The 17,375-nt window shown below is 40.2% G+C and overlaps 1 protein-coding gene across 19 annotated transcripts in view; it reads left to right on the top strand.

Moving 5' to 3' along the window:
• Window positions 1-17,375, top strand: part of FAT3 (FAT atypical cadherin 3) — a 420,810-nt gene that overhangs the window by 277,593 nt on the left and 125,842 nt on the right. For all 19 annotated transcript variants that reach the window (XR_006931334.1, XR_006931335.1, XM_046900013.1 and 16 more), the window contains one exon: window positions 6,458-6,519. Coding sequence is in view for 17 of the 19 variants with exons in the window: in XM_046900013.1 (XP_046755969.1) it covers window positions 6,458-6,519 (62 nt within the window). In the remaining 2 variants the exon portion in view is untranslated. The remainder of the gene's footprint in view (window positions 1-6,457; window positions 6,520-17,375) is intronic.

The following is a 17,375-nucleotide window of genomic DNA, read 5'->3' as shown; positions in this document are numbered from 1 at the left end:
AAAAGCAATGTTTGCTTTAGAGGTTCTTTTGTCTGTTTAACTTGTTGGGTTAAAAGAGCCATGTTCTCAGCAAACAGTCCCAAGGCATTTTTCTCCCCAAGCAGAGCTTTCAAGGGTAGCTCTACAAAGTTTCCTTTGATATCCTACTGTGGTTTTCTTTCCGCATCCTTCTTCCTTACAATGGTTGAGAAAGATGATTGGGAATTGTCTGTGTTGGGGGCTGAGCATCAAATGGGGCACAGTTACCTCTGCAGAGAAGCCTCTCAAATTTTGTATTCTTGCTTCCATCTCAAAACTGATTTCTGATGAGATGAAGGTCAATACCTTTATGAGGAGAAAGTTTCCTCCAGCTATCAGATATTAGAACCTGAACCTGAAGTCCTTAGTTGTAGTTCTCTCCCATCCCACACTTGTACTTTATGAATGAAATTGTTTTTATGAGTATGCATGGCTGGAAGAAAAAAAAAGAAAAGAAAAGGTGATTTAACGATGAACAGTAAAACGTGCAGTAAATTGTATTTAGTTAAATTTCTGGGGAGGGTGAGGTAGCTGTTTTCCTACTCATCTTTGTATACCTATGAAGACACACAGTCTTCAGCTTAAAACAGAATATATTTGTCTTCCTTTACTTCAGCCTGTATTACCTGTCGCGTACTCTCTTCATATCTCATCTAAACCAAGTTTAGAAATGAGATATTAGTAAAGGAGTTCTTTAAAATTTCATTTTCAAAAAATGTATGCATTATCCCATAAAATGTGCAGTATTTCCAGAGACAACGGTAAAATATGCTGTCTCTCCATACAAGATTCTGTTATCTTTTAAGCAAGACTTCACAACACAGCTCAGGTAAGGTTATCCATCTACAGTTTGAAAGAAAATAATTTAATTTCATAAGGAGAAGGCTGTTGAACTCTCCGTGGCTTCATAGCCATATTAGGGAAATTCAATCTGTGCTAGAAAATAGCCTGTAGCAAACTGATTTTTGGTCCCAAAGTGCCATGCTATTGAAAAATATGTGAATTTCTTCCAAGTCAAAGGTCAGTTCAGTTCAGGATCACACCTGCAGCCATGGGCTGATCTGGATGCACAGAAGATGAGCATCAGAAGGAGCACACATGCTGCAGTGTTTCCCTGTGCACTGTTCAAGTGTTCAGAAGTTTCCTCTACCGTAGGCTTTATGTTCAACAGACCTGGGTGATTTTTTTTTTCCATGGCTCTTTCAGTGCAATTTATTTCTAACACAAATGTTTTAAACAATACATGTATGTATAATGAATAAATACTGGTAACCCCAGAACTAGTGTAACTCTCTAAATTAGTGTATTTTAGGATACATTTTAACATTCATTCATTGGGTATATATAAAAAGCCATACACATGTTCAAATACTGGACTATACAAACAGTAGATATGTATGCATTTCTATAATATTGTCTGTTTACCCAAGCACACAAGACATGTGAAGGTTTCTCATGAGACCCTGCTATGGTACTGCATCCAGGTGTGGTCCCCCAGTACAAGGGCATGGAGCTGTTGGAGCAGGTCCAGAGAAGGCCATGAGGATGATCAAATGTTTGGAGCACCTCTCCTATGGAAATAGGCTGAAGGAGTTGGGTTGTTCAGCTCGGAGAAGAGAAGGCTCCGGGAAGACCTTACGGTGACCTTCCAGTACCTAAAAGGCACCTGAAAGGAAGGTGGGAATGGACTTTGTCGTGGAGAGTAGTGATTGGACAAGGGGGAACAGTTTTAAATTAAAAGAGGAGAGAATTAGGTTAGATGTTAGGGGGAGATTCTTTACTCAGATGTGATGAGGCCCTGGAGCAGCTACCCAGAGAGCTGCAGTGCCCCATCTCTGGTGGTGCTCAAGGCCATGTTGGATGGGCCCTGGGCAGCCTGAGCTGGTGGGAGCAACCCATGGCAGGGGGTTGGGGCTGGTTGGGCTTTGTGGTCCCTTTCAACCCAAACCATTTGATGATTGTATCATAGGATGTGGCAAGTCACTATTTGCCTTTAGTCATCTGTCTGTTTTTTCTCAAGACTCTCACCCTGCTTGCATATTACTCCATGTTTCTTGGCAAGTTAATAATAAAAATAACCATAAACATAAGTATCTGTGTTAGCTTTAGGCCATCTTATAAAATATGTTTCCGTTTTCTGTACTGTACAATACAAACTTCGATGCAGATTGGCAAAAATGTTAGACTTCAATTTCAATTTTGGAGCTATGGTAGAAATAAATGGCAGTATCACAAGCTTCTGAGGAAGTATATTGAAATGCAAATATAGATACTGAACCTACTGAAATGAAAGATTTCCGCCTCAAATTACATGAAATATAAATTTGTTTGCTTTGCTTTTTTAAATTAAGTAAGTTAATAATTTTCTTTTTTCATGTGTTATTGACAATAAAAATGGAAAGATTACAGGCACTGTACAAAGTTCTTTGCTAGCATAAATTTGTGGAGCTGCCTTGATTGCAGTGGAATTGCTCTAGACTGAGCCTACTACCTGCATATCATCAGAGAGCAATGGGCATTTTGAGGTATTTCTCAGATACATTCACCTGGCATAGCCACATGTCTAAGCATCCAAGCAGAACACTGTTCAAAAAATACAATGCATCACAAAAGACTCCATTTGAGACAGAACATTGTTCCAGTTCTGAATAACAAAGTACAACTTAGGTGACATGATAGAACCAACAAGTTGCTAATCCTCTGCCAGGTTTGATGGCTTTATTATTAATAAAGATAGTTTTCTGTAAAGCACATTGTAAAGCATCAGGCATATTGTTGAATTCATAACTATTCCTGCCTTTATGTCATCTTGTGTAGATATATAAGCATATATTTGCACGCCTCCATGGGCACACACATACCTGACATTAACTCTAAGCTCTGTGTCTAAGCTGGGGCTTAGAGTCACAGAATCATAGAGTAACCTGAGTTGGAAGGGATCCATATGGATCATTGAGTCCAATTCTTGGCTCCATACAGGACAAGCCAAAACTCAGAGCAGGCTTGTGGGACATACAGCATAGGGTGAGCTCAGTCACCTTCCATCTTTTCCAAACTTTGTAACATGAGGAGAAAAATAACTGATAATTTATTTAGGATGGGAAGAGTATTCCAGTATCAAAAGTAAGAGGCTTGTAGAAAAGCAAGTTACATAAGAACTGAAGTACTGGAGCAAGCAATGTTTGTGAATTTATCAGAAAGGCTGCCATATGGCCTGAGGAGCAGAGGTGCCAGGATGCACAGAGAGATGTTTTAAGTCAGAAACTGAAGAAAAAGTAAGAAATTCAGGGAACAGAATCACATAACCCTGCATGTGAGATGATGATTTTATCACAAATAACTTTTCTGTCACACACAGTTTTTCACTTTCCTGGCTGTTCTTTAAGAATCATCACACTTAGAAATATCTCCTGGACCTAGCAGGACCATGTTGTTTCCCTGGAAATTTCAGATAAACCATCTGAGAGGTGTGCTCTGACTTCTGAAGCTTGTTAGCGTTTTTGCTGCTTTGTGAAAAATGCCTGCTATATCTCCCAGCTGGCTTTGGACGGTTGACCAGATGGCTGTGTCTACAAGAGCTATGGCACATATTGAAGATGGGAAAAAAAGAAATGGTCATTTTTCATCATCGCCCCCCTGAGATTTTATATCAGTGCAACCCAGCATCATTACTTTGGGCGTGTATTTCCCCGTGAGTTATTTTCTTCAGATAATATCTTTCTAGATAATACCATAACAGTATGATGGTACAGTACAGTTAGAGAAGAACTGCAGTAGGAATGTATTCTCTTGTGCAAACCCAAGTTTCTCTCAATGGCCCTGAATCTGTAAAAGAAAGTTAAACATCCTGCTAAAAATTACTACTATCATGTACTTGTACTGAATACAAGAGGAACACAGTAAGATTCCCATGAAACTCATGAAGGAACTGGTATAGTAGAGCTTTAAACATAACTGGAATCGTTTTCCTTTATCACTTTCAATGATAGATCTAAAACAGAGTTCCCTGAAATGCAGTTCTATAATCTGAAGGAACAAGGTTCATATCTGTACCAATACATAACCATAATTAAATAAATTCTTGTTGTAGAACTCTGTATAGAAGTATTTCCTAGGACTCTTTAAGGGCAGCTGCGTTTTAGTATTCAGTCTTAGTTGTTGATTCTGTTTGCTTGGTTACCTGTCCTTCAGGAGCAGCTGCTGTCTTGGTACTAAATCTGTTAAGATCTGTTCATTTTAAAATACAGGCACTTTTGTTGTAGATTCTTGCCATGTGTTCATACACTCCCTTTAGAAGTAAAATCAGTTTTGCAAGCACTCTGACCATGATGGCAGCCCAAAAGGCTCTACACTGAAGAAAGAAAAAAGGAAAAAAAGAGAAATCCCAAACCTGTAGTGGGAGCAGCGATTCTGTGAGACTGCTTTAGTTTTAGTACTGAGAGACAAGCACTATAAATTCTGTGAGTGATGCTCAGTGTCAGATGTTAGCTCTTGGTCTTCAAAGCAGAAGTGAAATCTTTTGCCTGAAGTAGGTGATAAGGACAGACGTCTGTGATTTACGGTGTTGCCTGGGCATTCTCCAGTATGTGGGGGGAGCTGGCTAATATTTCATCATAGTAAATACTCTAAACATTTGTTATTTAAGGGGAAGGTCTTAGTAATTCGTAGTACCCCAATAAGAAGGATGAATGTGAAAGATGGTATTAAAAATTATCATATTCCTTACTGAAGTTAGGTCATGCACAATAAATGTCCATAGGGACTGTGCGTAGAACAAATAAGGATATTTCAAATCTGAATGTTTTGTTTTGTCAATTTATTGAAGCTACGCTTCTTTCATAACTTAGAACTTCTTCCCTGTGTCTTCCCTAGACATGGGGGATCTTGTGTGAATGACACCAATTTGTCATCCATGCTGTCATGTCTGTTTAAACTCAAGCAGGGAGTAGAAGTCTCCCATATGGTGAAACTGTTTTGAAGACTTACAATTGCCTGGCGCAGGAAATACCAGTTGTTTTGCTTTTTCAGCCTTTTGCCAGCACCTGGTCGTTCTTCCATGTAATAATATTACAGAGATGGCTCTAATGATCCAATCTGGTGCCTGCAATATCCCCTTGGGTGTCATTTCTGGGGTCTGGTAGATATCATAATGAGCCTGAAATACGGGAGGCAGACTGGACTTTCTTGTCCATTACTTCAAGTACTGTTTTCCCTTTTTTATCCACAATGTGTCCCCCCCCTCCCCAGTTCTCACCAAGACAGATAAATGATTCCTCTAAGTAGAAGGCGACTGTGTATGAGGAGTTGCAGCTGTAGAAACTTTCAGGGATTAGAGGCTCTATAAAAATGTAAGATGTTGTTGCAACTCTTTTCTGCAGAATTTGCAGTCATCATGGATTTGTGTTTAGATGATTGACTGATCTGATTGAATAAGTAGATCTTATAAGTAGTACAGGGAGTCTTTCTTTTCCTGTCTTTGTTGATAGTCTTACAGAGGAGGAGTTGTTAAGAGCTACTTTGTCCACTGGCATTGTTTCCAAAAACATCTTTACCTCTAGGAGAAGTCAGTCCCTTTCTGTCATCTGAATCTATCAGACAACATTCAAACAACGAATTTCCCCATCCAAAGAAATGCTTTGTGTGGGGGAAACTCAAACCTGACCTTTAAATCTCTACTGAGAAAAAGTAAAAGCTAATCTGTGTTCATAGAGCAGCATGCATCACTTTTCTTTAGGGAACTTGGAAAGTACTTCATTTTCTTTACTTGGTATAAATCTCACAAGATGTTAATCATTTGTGAAAGCATACTGCTTTGGAAGAAAAGATATCTTGATCATCCTCATGTAACAAGGTACTTTATTCTAAAGACTCAATTTGATCATGGAACAAATTGATGAAATTGTGGTACAAAACCATTAATGCATTAAAATGATTACATTTGGAAATCATTACGTATACGAGTAGTTAGTACAGAAATAATCTTCTTTGTCAAGTATTCTTGGCATAGAGGTAATCAGCATCCTATCCCATTAATTGTTTAAGAACTCTGAAATATTTAATGAGGTTTTTTACGGAAGGATCTCAGTCAAATGCAAGTGATTCAATGAAGCACTTAATCATAAGACAAATAGTGATACTTTAGTAAGGTGTTTTATTCAGCGTAATAAATGCAGCATGTTAAGGAGAGATGCACAGCTCACTGTTTTTCAGTTACTTTTCTCACAGCATTTTTCTATAAAGATTCATTGTTAGTCAGAAAGTCATAATGGCTGTGCTGCAAAAGAAAAGGCTTGACAGATGTCAAGAAATCTGTGGCTGATATAGCTTCAAATAGATTTTTTCCCTTTGAGTGTTTGAAAAATGAATTTGGTCTTCTGGTCGATTGAGATATATATTTTTCAACTGGTATTGACAGTCAAATATCATTCTCTGTTCACAGGTCTGATTACAACAACATCAAGAAAATTGGATCGAGAACAGCAAGCAGAGCATTTTTTGGAGGTAAGATTAAGGGGAAAATATATGTTAAAAGGTTAACTGATTTTTGTACTTTAAAATCACTTCTTCCTATGCCAACAGAGTGGAATTCTCCCTTCTCTCAATATATACTGACTCACACAAAGATGGGAATTGCCTGATTATACGGAGGAAAAAATACATTTTGCAGTTCACAAGCAGGGGAAAAAAAATGAAACAAAAGTGTACGATGTTTGTTTTCCACCTCTAATCTGTTAATTTAGTTAAATCTTTCATGGTAGCCCTTAAATTTTATTTGTAAGAGAATTGTAGAATATTCCGGAGGAAAACACTTGTTCTAAAAGTAGTGGAATCACCACAACACTGCCAAGGTTTCTATAGACAGAACTTCTTGCACCCTGAGTGACCTTGAAGTGTATGGGCACGCTTCCTGTCTCTGAAGTTAAACATGTTCAGAGTTTTCATCCCAAATCTAAGATTCAGAGTATTCTGTTGGATGAAAGCAAATTTTGACCATATTCACTTTCACTTCATCTTCAGAATCAATGACTAGTTCCTTAATTTTTGATTATTGGGACCACCAATGACAATTTTCAAATTAAAAAAATGTCCTCTAAAGAGTGTGCACCAACCACTTCCTTCATCTAATCTTAATAGAACGTTTCTCTTTATAAACGGCTTCAGTATATTGGATACAGAGTGAAATATCTGTGTACTGTTTTACCACCTCTTCTTTTGCACTGCTGTACACCATGGTCATGCTTTCCTTGACTGTTATCTTGTTCGTTTGTGAAACAAGGAGCTCTTGATTCATGTTGGTAGAAGTGAAATAGGGCCATATTGTCCCACATCATCAATCATTACTACCATATATTTTAGGAAATTATTTTCAAATGCATACAAATTAAAACGCATCTGAATAAAATAGTTCCCAGTGCAGTCACTATTTCACAGCAAAATGCAGTAAAATACACTTTTTTTATATTCCATATTTGATTAGTTGCTTTTGCTAGAAATCCAAAATTGTTCTTGCCTAGTGCAGAACACAGAAACGAATGGTTAATTTACTACTGTACATGGTTTTATGTGGGTTTTTTCCTTGATAATTCACTGTAGATTCCCACACATTCCAGGCCATAAATAAATGGAAGGGAATAAAAGGATTTTGCCCTTGTTAAGATTTATTAAATTGGAAACTGTTAAGTAATCATGTGTTCAAATAACTGCAAGCTTTCCAGTTTATACAGTCAAAGAAGGTCGTAAACTGAATGAAATTGGCATTGATTTTGAAATATATATATTGATGAGAATCTTAGGTCTATAAGTCTCTTTCACATTCATGTGCTTCACTAAGAAATCTCAGTGAAACATGCCAAAATTACACTTGCCAGAGGATTCCTGTAGTGGTGGGGAATTGTTACAGCTAAAAGAACAAAAAAAATAATATAATTGCTTGTAAGAATTAGTATTTAGTTGTCAATGCAATATAGGTTATGTATATAATGTATTCCTTCCTCTGTTTTTTGTCTCATTTGTGAAAATAACTGTCTATAAGATTCTAAAGACTGGAAGCACAATTGAGGGAGAGTATCATAGGGTGCTCCCAGCGTCATGGTGGTAGTGGGTTGGTGGTTGGACTAGATGATCTTATTGGTCTTTTCCAACCTTTATGATTCTATGATTCTGTGACTAGGGAGCAGTGAAACCATATGGAGGGCAGGCTGTAGAGAAGAAAAACACTTGAATGTTGAGATTTGAGACAGTCTCATGGAGGAGTGAACGCAGGACCATGTTGTAAAACCCATCTGGGGATGCTGTTCAGGAGAGGGATTTGGCTCAATGGCCAAATCAACCTCTTGAGTTGCTAATGAGCACTGACCAGCACTGCCTATTGGAAGGTGAACTCCCTGGATCAGAACAAACAAGCTGTTGGAGTTCCAGAGCTGGGCTTGCCCAGGTGTGCACATTCTTGGGACACCCTCAGAAAGCATTTTATTTAATGCTTGGCTTGCTGTGTGTAATTAACCCCCTGGGAAGGCCTTAATTGCCAAGACAACCACGATCTTCCCATAGCACAATGTTTCCCTTCCAGCTCCATTTCATACCTTTCTCCTAGTAGTCTGTGCTATAAAAGACAGCAAATTTGCCTCGCTTTGAAAAGCTCTGATAGAGCATGACCTGGCAATCTTTGGTCTCTTATGCCCAGTACATGTGTGAAGCACTGACAGACCTTTCCTAGATATGACCTGTTAATTATTTTTAATAAGCTGTCTTTTTTTTTCCTCCTGAATTTGACAGGGATGCTATTTCATGCTGGCCACTGTTTACCAAGTTGATTCCATTAGCGGCAGTATTTCTATATTGTTGCAAAAATTATCTGGAAAGCAAGATGAGCTAACATGTCAGTGCTGTCAGACACTGGGTTTGGATTTTTGGTGGTCTGTATGGAGCTGGGAGCTGAACTCAGTAATCCTAATGAGTCCCTTCCAACTCAGGATATTGTGTGATTCAACAGTTCTATAAACATGGATGATGTTAGCCCTTATTAATTCTGCATGCCATTGCTATCTCCAGGTGATGGCTTAGAGTGGCTCTTCTTTGCTTGTCTGTGTCAGAGGAAACAGGAGTTCTCAGCAAGGGCTGGCTGTGTATTTAAGCTCAGATTATCCATCTCTCTCTTCTTCCTTCCTCTCTGAATTACCTTCTTTGAAAAAAATTGTATTTCTTCTGCCACATCTTTCACTGATGTGGCATTGCCAACGCTATTTTTTTCCAGCTCTCGAGTTGAGGGCTTAATTTTTTTGACACATCTGTACTGTGTTGGAAGGGTGCAGGTTTTATTCAGTGCTTGGTATCAGGGAGCATTTTTCTGCTTTGGTGGGGATTGGATGTCACTGGATTTTACACAGGATGTCTGTTCTTTAGTGGATTCTTACTAATGGAATGCTTCTGCCAGAAACAGGGGGAAAATGACCACTTAATTACATTTCTGTCCCACATGAAGTAAAACAAAAGCATTTGTTTTATTTCACGCACCTTCTTGAAGAGTCTGTAATTGGGATAAAGTAAATACTCATCTGAAACATGAAGGGCAGTTCTTACAGTTACCTGCTCACTATGCAAGGAAATGAAAGCAATAATGTATTTCCAGGAGAGGTGAATTGCAGTTTTCAGGTGATCTATATGTATTTTTTTTTCAGATCAGCACTATGGCTATAGGCTTCCTTCTTTTCTTACTTTCACTTCTTTCTTTTTCTGAGTAGTTGTTGTCTGAGGGAACTGGGCTTGTTTAGCTTGGAGAAGAGAAGGCTCCAGGGAGACCTCATTGTGGCCTTCCAATATTTGAACGGAGTGTATAAACAAAAGCTTGATTACGAGGGTGGATAGTGATAGAACAAGGGGGAATGGTCTTAAACTGAGGGAGGGGAGGTTTAGGTTAGATATTAGGAAGAAGTTTTTCACACAGAGGATGGTGAAGCACTAGAACAGGTTGCCCAAGGAGGTTGTGGATGCCCCATCCCTGGAGCCATTCAAGGCCAGGCTGGATGTGGCTCTGGGCAGCCTGGTCTAGTGGTTGGCGACCCTGCACATAGCAGGGGGGTTGAAACTCAATGATCATTGTGGTCCTTTTCAACCCAGGCCATTCTATGATTCTATCTTCTTCTATCTTATATTACATCAGTTTACTAAAGACAGGAATCTGAAACTGGGGAATGTGAGTGGAGTTTGCTATGGAAAAAAATAGAAAACAGGCTGCCAGTTTTTTCTTCTTTTTTTGTAGATGCCTCCTAGTGCTGGTCTAACAGCTTTACCTGCACTGATTTTTCCATGGGATTATATGCAAACAGCTACTAGAGTGATGGAGGCTCAAGAAAAAGCATAAAAATTAAAGCATTTAATGCAGGATCTACAGCCTTGTATTATGTCAGCTGATTTGGAAATGTCCAGAATATGAATAATTCCTCGTCTGCTTTTCAGTGTACATGTGCAGCTTGATAGGAGAGGATTGTTTAATCCAGGCTACAGCTCATTGACTTGCTCATTCAACCCAGAAAGTGGATCTGAGTGTATGCTTTCTGAGACTGAGTGGTTTCTGAATGCACTATGGGAGATGCTGGCTTACCTGAGCCTCCAACAGGGAAAATCTTTATGACACACACCCACTGCTGGATGGTTTGGTTTGCTGGGGTGCAAGAGCTGCATTTACAAATGAATGAGCCAAAAGTGTTACAGCCTTCAGCGTGCAGTCCTTTGAAATGCCAGAATGTTATGATTGGAGAGCTAAATCATCTGTAGTGAGACGTGACCTCTTCATCTTCTCTGTAGAGGAATATAATGTATTGGTGCTTTTAGAGTGCTGAGGCTTTTCAGCCTCCCCTTGATGACCTCACAGAACACGGGCTTTTAACTCATTTGGCCAGTTTTGACAATTGTAGCCATAGCAGATCTCTGTTATTCCAAACTAGGTTTAGATTTATCACCGTTGATTCATTCAGAAATATCTTCTAATATCTGTCATAGTGGAAAACACATCTATTTTGAGCTTGTTGTTGGAAAAAAAGTAGTAGCATGGTCAAAACTTTAGATCTTTGCCACGGTGACAAAGCAACTGGAGACAATAGATTTCAAACTACTTCTACAGCAGACTTAACTTTCCAAGGTCCAAGTCATGTACCATAATTTATGAGGAGGAGAAATGAGAGCAGAGCATTGGCTTAATGCAGCTGATTTTTAGCCAACTTGGTGTGATTGGAAGGGTGACTGTGCCTCTCAAGTGCCTTGCTGCTGCAGCAAGTCCATGTACATGAGCCTCATCCATCTTCCCACTGTGACACCTTAGCATAGCTCTGAAAAGAGTGACAGTAACAGCACAAGGGGTTGTAATGAAGATAAATAGGTAAATCTGATGCGGGTGTCAAAATACATGGGCTGGATGAAGCGTGCATATTGGTTTCTGTTTACTGTAAGTACAGTAACAAGGTGCAACAAACTATTAGATGGCATGTATTTATGTGCAGTAATTAGAGGGAAGAGTAATAATGTGCTGTAATTGCAGCCTTCCAAAACAATTTCAAATTTCCACTCATTTAATAAGAAGTTGTAATTGTGGGAGGTGTTTAGATGGAGGGACTGTCATTGTTTTCCACTTGGAATTTGGTCAGCGACAGCACAGTGGAGAGACCTGCTGGGACCTTTATGGCCGTGGTCTCTGGGGGGAGGAGGCCTAGAATACTAAAAAGCAGCACTCTAAAATAGTGCAGCCTCACAGATCTTCCCCCAAACACCACGCTGGTGGCTCAGCACTGAACCAATACTGTGTTCTCTGCCATCCTCCGCTTTTCCTCCAAGATCTCCCACGCAATAACTTAATATATTTAACCTTGTTTTGCTTTAGAGCCTATTCATTTAGGCTGTACCCTTCACTGCTGGTGATGCCTGAAGCAAGGAGTCCTTTGTGAGAAGTTGGCGTGTTTTCCGAAGAGCACGGGCAGCAGTATGGCAATATGCTCGTGTGTATTTTTCACAGCACAAGTACAAAAGCTGAAGTTCATTGGGTTTATGTAGCTGAATAGTGCTCTACAGAACACTGATTGCTTAAACTCTGGATTACGAATCTGTGTAAGCATTTGTTTCATGGATCTTTAACATTGCCCACGTTTGGCAGAGAAAGCTGCATTTTTTCTTGGTGACATGCTGGTAATGGGGTAAAAATGAGGCAGTGTGTCTGATTGAACATTTTGTCTGAGTTTTTAATGGCTCCAAAGGCACATGCCTCTCCATCTTAACACTGAAGTTTATCAGATGATGCAAGGGAAATCAGAAGTGTAGGTAAACAGCCCCTTGTCCCAGCTCTACTTTAGAAATGGTTAGTTAAAGCTTTGCAGAATGTTGGTGCTTGGGAGAAATGAGAACTGCTTTTTTATTATTATTTCAAGGATGTCTGAAAGGATTTCTAGAGGAACAATCGGTGTAAAAGAGAAAACTTTCTAAAGAGACAATGAAAGCTGTGTCATGATGTCCACTTTGAATGGTGATGCTTTGAACTTGAATGTCAACTTCTAAGGGAAAAAAAAAAAAAAAAAAAAGGAAAGAAAAGAAAAAGAAGAAAGGGAAGTAATGAAACAGTTCTAAAAACAGCAAATTAGAGCTCATCTCATCCCAGCGGGTTTATGAGCAGAGGATGCTGTCCCAGAGGTGGAGCTTCCTGTAGGACAGGCTCTGCAGTGCTGGTTCTGGCCCAGCCCAGTGCTCCTAGCACAGGAGGGCACAATCTGGGCTTGTTCACCCCATGCTGCCGATCCCATCCCACACACTCTGTTCCTCGGGAGCTGTCTGTGTACCAGCCTTCTAGAAATGCACGTACTGCTCTCACCCCCCTCCTCTCCCCTCCTGATTAGTAGTATTTTTTCTTCCGTCAAGTTGCTATTTTCAGAAGTAGCCAACAACTTTCCAAAGGCAGGAGGTGACCCGAGGTTAAAACTCTCTTTCAGAGACAGATTTGCATATGACATTGCACTCTGCTTCTAATGTGTACTCATGCATAAAGTCTTATGCAGCAAAACACAGGGAAAGTCCTGGTGTGATTCATCTGTCTGCACTGATAAGTGGTCTCCCTGCACAGGCTATCGTCTCTAGCTAATGGGATCCAATAAGATGAAGAATCATCAAGAGCATCACTGAAAATGTTACTTGCTTAGTGGCCTCTGTGCGAGAGATATGAACAGGAATTTTAAACTGCAAAATAATTAAGGGACGGCGTTTTTACAGATTCTTCTCTTTTCCTTGACTATTGCAATATTAAATAGCTCCCAGATGTCCTTTTATTTTAGATAGCGACTTGAGAAGTAACACAGATGACAAAGCCTAAGCATCGGAAAGACTGTGCTTTTCTTCATGCGTGTGGAATTTTAATTTTGCTTTGTTATTAAATAAGAAAAGAAAAACCTCCATAAAATTATTACAGTAGGGTAAAATAAGTCTGCATTAAAAAAAAAAAAACCTATTTAAATCTCTCCCATGTGAAATTCAGATTGCCAATGGAAATGTGCGCACAGATCTGATGACATAATATATATCAAAGGCAAGGGGCAGGAATGGGTCTCTATATATCAATAGCTGTGACCCTCAGCTCATCTCAGTTATTGAATGAAATACAAATGGCCTTGAGAGGCTGGATGCGCTAAGAATGGCTGTGACATTTCCACATAATTTGTAGACTTTTAAGTCACTCCTGAGGACGCTTTGTTTGCTCTTGGCCTTGTGCTTATGGTTGATTTCAGTCTTTATTTTTCTAAGATACTGTTCATCTGACTCTTTTAGCTCCCTCAAGATTAGGTTGTTTCTCTTACAGATGTACCACACATGCTGTCACAAGGATGATGCAAAGGATGAACATACCACAGGCAGTTCAATTACTGATCACTTATATCCAAGTATCTGATTCTGGCCTTTCTTGGAGAGTGCTTTAACCACCTAATGATAATCTGATGCCGTACTGAAGTTCTTACATGGCATCTCACACTGGTTTGTCTATTCCATTGATTCAGGATACTGATAGTAATGAAGAAAAGCAATCTTCTTTTCTATGTTCAATGAGCTTCCTAAATCAAAGGTCTTCATAACTTAATATGCAAAACTTTGTTTTATCTTAGGAATGTTTGACAGTTACGGCAATGAATCAAATATTTATAGAGCTTTTATAGATGTACTGTAAGCTTGCATTAACTTGTTTGGTTATTAAAATAAAGAAGCACAGCTCATTTATTATTTAGTCACTCCTTAGCTCTTGGAACAGATTTGATTTTTCCCCCTGTTTGTCAATAGACCCTTCATCTGCAGTGTAATACTGCCCTGGGCAAATCTTCCACAAAATAGTGTTCTGCTGCACAGCAAGTCTCGCTAGAAATGGGGAGGAAAACATTATAATAGATCAAAATAAATTTGAATTAAAAAAAAAAAAACATGTATTTAAATCCCTAATTTCCTAACCACGCAAGTTTAAAAAACCGTTAGCCATTTAGATGAAAAGCTACAGGTTGATCCGTAGCATCATTAAGGTTGGAAAAGACCACTAAGATGACCTAGTCCAACCATCAACCCACCCCCACCATGCCCACTCACCACATCCCTCAGTGCCACATCTGCCCTTCTCTTGAACGCCTCCAGGGACGTTGACTGCACCACCTCCCTGGGCAGCTGTGCCACTGCCTCACCACTCTTTCCAAAAAGAAGTTTTTCCTAATACCCAACCCGAATAAAATCCAGTGTGAAGATACAGATGACTTTGCACGTACTAATTCAGGTTCATAGGGGCATAGCGAGATCAGAGATGTCAAGGGGCAGTGCTTCAGTTCACACACTGCTGTCTAACACAGGTGCTGTGCCTCATTAGAAAAATCTCATTTCTGATTGCCCAGAGCTTTGCCTTAGTTAGGAATGATTTGCATGTATCTGGAGTTGGCAGAGGGGTGGTAGCTTGTTTTACAGATTTCATGAATCACTGACCTGAACCGTTGGGTCATGAAATGAAGAAATGAAAATCCATAAAGCATAGCGCTGTCAGCTTTTTCGTGCAGGGCATCAAATGCTCATCTGGGATTTCCTCTGGACCCACAGCAATCCAACAGCAGGTCTCGGCTTTAAGCCTCTCATCACGTGCATGCATGGAAGCAGATACTCAGCCTGTAGGGTTCTTGTGCTGCCTTATCAGGCGTTCCCCACCTCTTTCAACAGCATTGCAGAAAAGGTGGAATTGTGCCAGAGAGCAAATCCAGCCTGCAGGCTGCCACCCTGCTAGGTCCTGAGCATCAGCATTTTCTGAACCCTCTGGACCTAATTAAAATCTCACCAGACTTAGCATCATGCAGCTGTGAAGCCAAGTAGTACAAGAAAGTGACCTTTTGGACTACTAGTATTATGTTAAGCTATCTATGATGTCAGTGCAGGGATGGAAAAGTCTTATTTATTATCCTGGGGGCTCAGTGGGTACTCTTGCTCACCCTAAGTAGAGCCCTTTGTCTGGTTTTAGAAGCCCTGATTTTCTTGAAATTCATAGAATCATGGACTGACTTAGGTTGGAAATGACCTGAAAGCCCATCCAGTTCCAACCCCTGACGTGGGCTGGTTGCCGCCCACCAGCTCAGGCTTCCCATCCAGCCTGGCCTTAAGCACCTCCAGGGATGGGGCACCACAGCTCTCTGGGCAGCAGTGCCGGGGCTTCAATGCCCTCTCAGTTCATTTCTTCCTAACATCTAACCTAAATTTTCCCTCTTTTAGCTTAAAGCCATTCCCCCTTGTCCTGTCACTGCCAGACCATGTGAAAAGTTGGTCCCCCTCCTGCTTGTAAGCTCCCTTCAAGTACCGGCAGTTATCCCTGGTAGTACCCAGAATGAAGGAATTAAACATTGACACCCATGGCTGCATTTCTCCAGGTTTGTCTGGAAATGGGTGAGTTAACACACGAGAGAAAAACAATTTAAAGTACACCCAACACCTGTTCTTTCTGCTCTGTTTGCAGAACTATGAGATGGCAGCGCATTAGATCAATGTAAATGGGATGGAAAAGTATTATTAAAACACCAAACATTATTGTGTGGTTTGAAAATTAGGTCTGCAGCCATGTGTTAAATGCTGTTGAAACAGAGGGATATATTAATGGTCTTCCCGTATTATAAATCATTCCTTGTGCTAAGGTTGTGTAGGAAAATTCTGTGGTTAATCTATACCCAGTTCTTTTCTGACAGGATTTAGGAGTATGGTCTAATGCTGCTTTCCTGCTGATGGATTAGCTCACAGATTAGCTCAGGATTTTTCCTCATTGTATGTTTCTTAAGATCTATAGCTCTCTTTTTACGGGATGGAGCCCACCTACCAGTCGCAAATTGGTTGGATGTGCCCTCTCAGGACGTCTGTAGGGCCCGGCTCCGTGCTTGTGAGACAGAGAGTCATTGTGAAGGGCACACTGCTTTGCTAAATTTCACCTTTGTGTGATGAATGTACCAATGTTTTAATCTTCTGCAGGAGCAGCAGGAACTCTTTCACATGATCTGAATCTATTTTAGATGTGCAGAGTCTCTACGCTTTCTGAAGCATGTCTGCTTTAGCTCTGCATCATGTGTTCTGTAGCATTTGCAACACTCATCAGCTGCCAGACTGTTAATTTATGTCTGTAAGTGTGAGCACACACATATGCACGTACACACACGTTTTGAGGAGGTCTCTGTTTCCTGCCTCTCAGGCTAAGACAGCTGAGCATTGGATTTAAGGCAAGAAAGCATATTCTTTCCCCATCAGCATCACATTGCATCTGCACTAAAATCCCTTCTGGGCTCAGAAAATCCTTAAATGCCTTTTAATTAATCCAGCACTTAGAAATGTTCCCTTCTACAAGTTTTGTATCCATTCATCCTTTCTACTCAGATGATCTGCACTCAGCTGCTCAGAATTCATGCTTGTTATCTCTAAAAAAAAGGTAATTCTGGGATATTTTCACATCTCTCCAACCTGTCCTGTGTTTTAAGGGATGCTTCACTTCTTGCCACCCTCCACATGCTCCAAACCCAGCCACCCTGTGGTACAACCTGTAGGGATCCTGGCACCAAGTCTCCAGTTCCTTTGATATGCTTGGATAATGGCGTGCTTTGGGGCATGCTCTTTGATCACAGCCTGTCACAATGTCCATGAGGTCTGACTGCAGGTGGTTCCCAAGACACCCTCAGTCTGATCTGATCGTTTTCACTTGTGTGCCCTTTGAGTTCCAGGCAGCCCCTTGCAAGAGTTGGTCCCTTCCAACTCTATTGATTCTATGATTCTATAAAGGAAAAAATAGAATATCTCTTTCCTTTTACAAGTTCTGTTCTATTTTGCTGTCTTCCCATGAT

This window comes from Gallus gallus, chromosome 1 (genome assembly GCF_016699485.2).
Source record: "Gallus gallus isolate bGalGal1 chromosome 1, bGalGal1.mat.broiler.GRCg7b, whole genome shotgun sequence".
Classification (NCBI taxonomy): domain Eukaryota; kingdom Metazoa; phylum Chordata; class Aves; order Galliformes; family Phasianidae; genus Gallus; species Gallus gallus.
The sequence above is the reverse complement of the archived record's forward strand: the minus strand, read 5'-3'. Positions and strand labels throughout refer to the sequence as shown.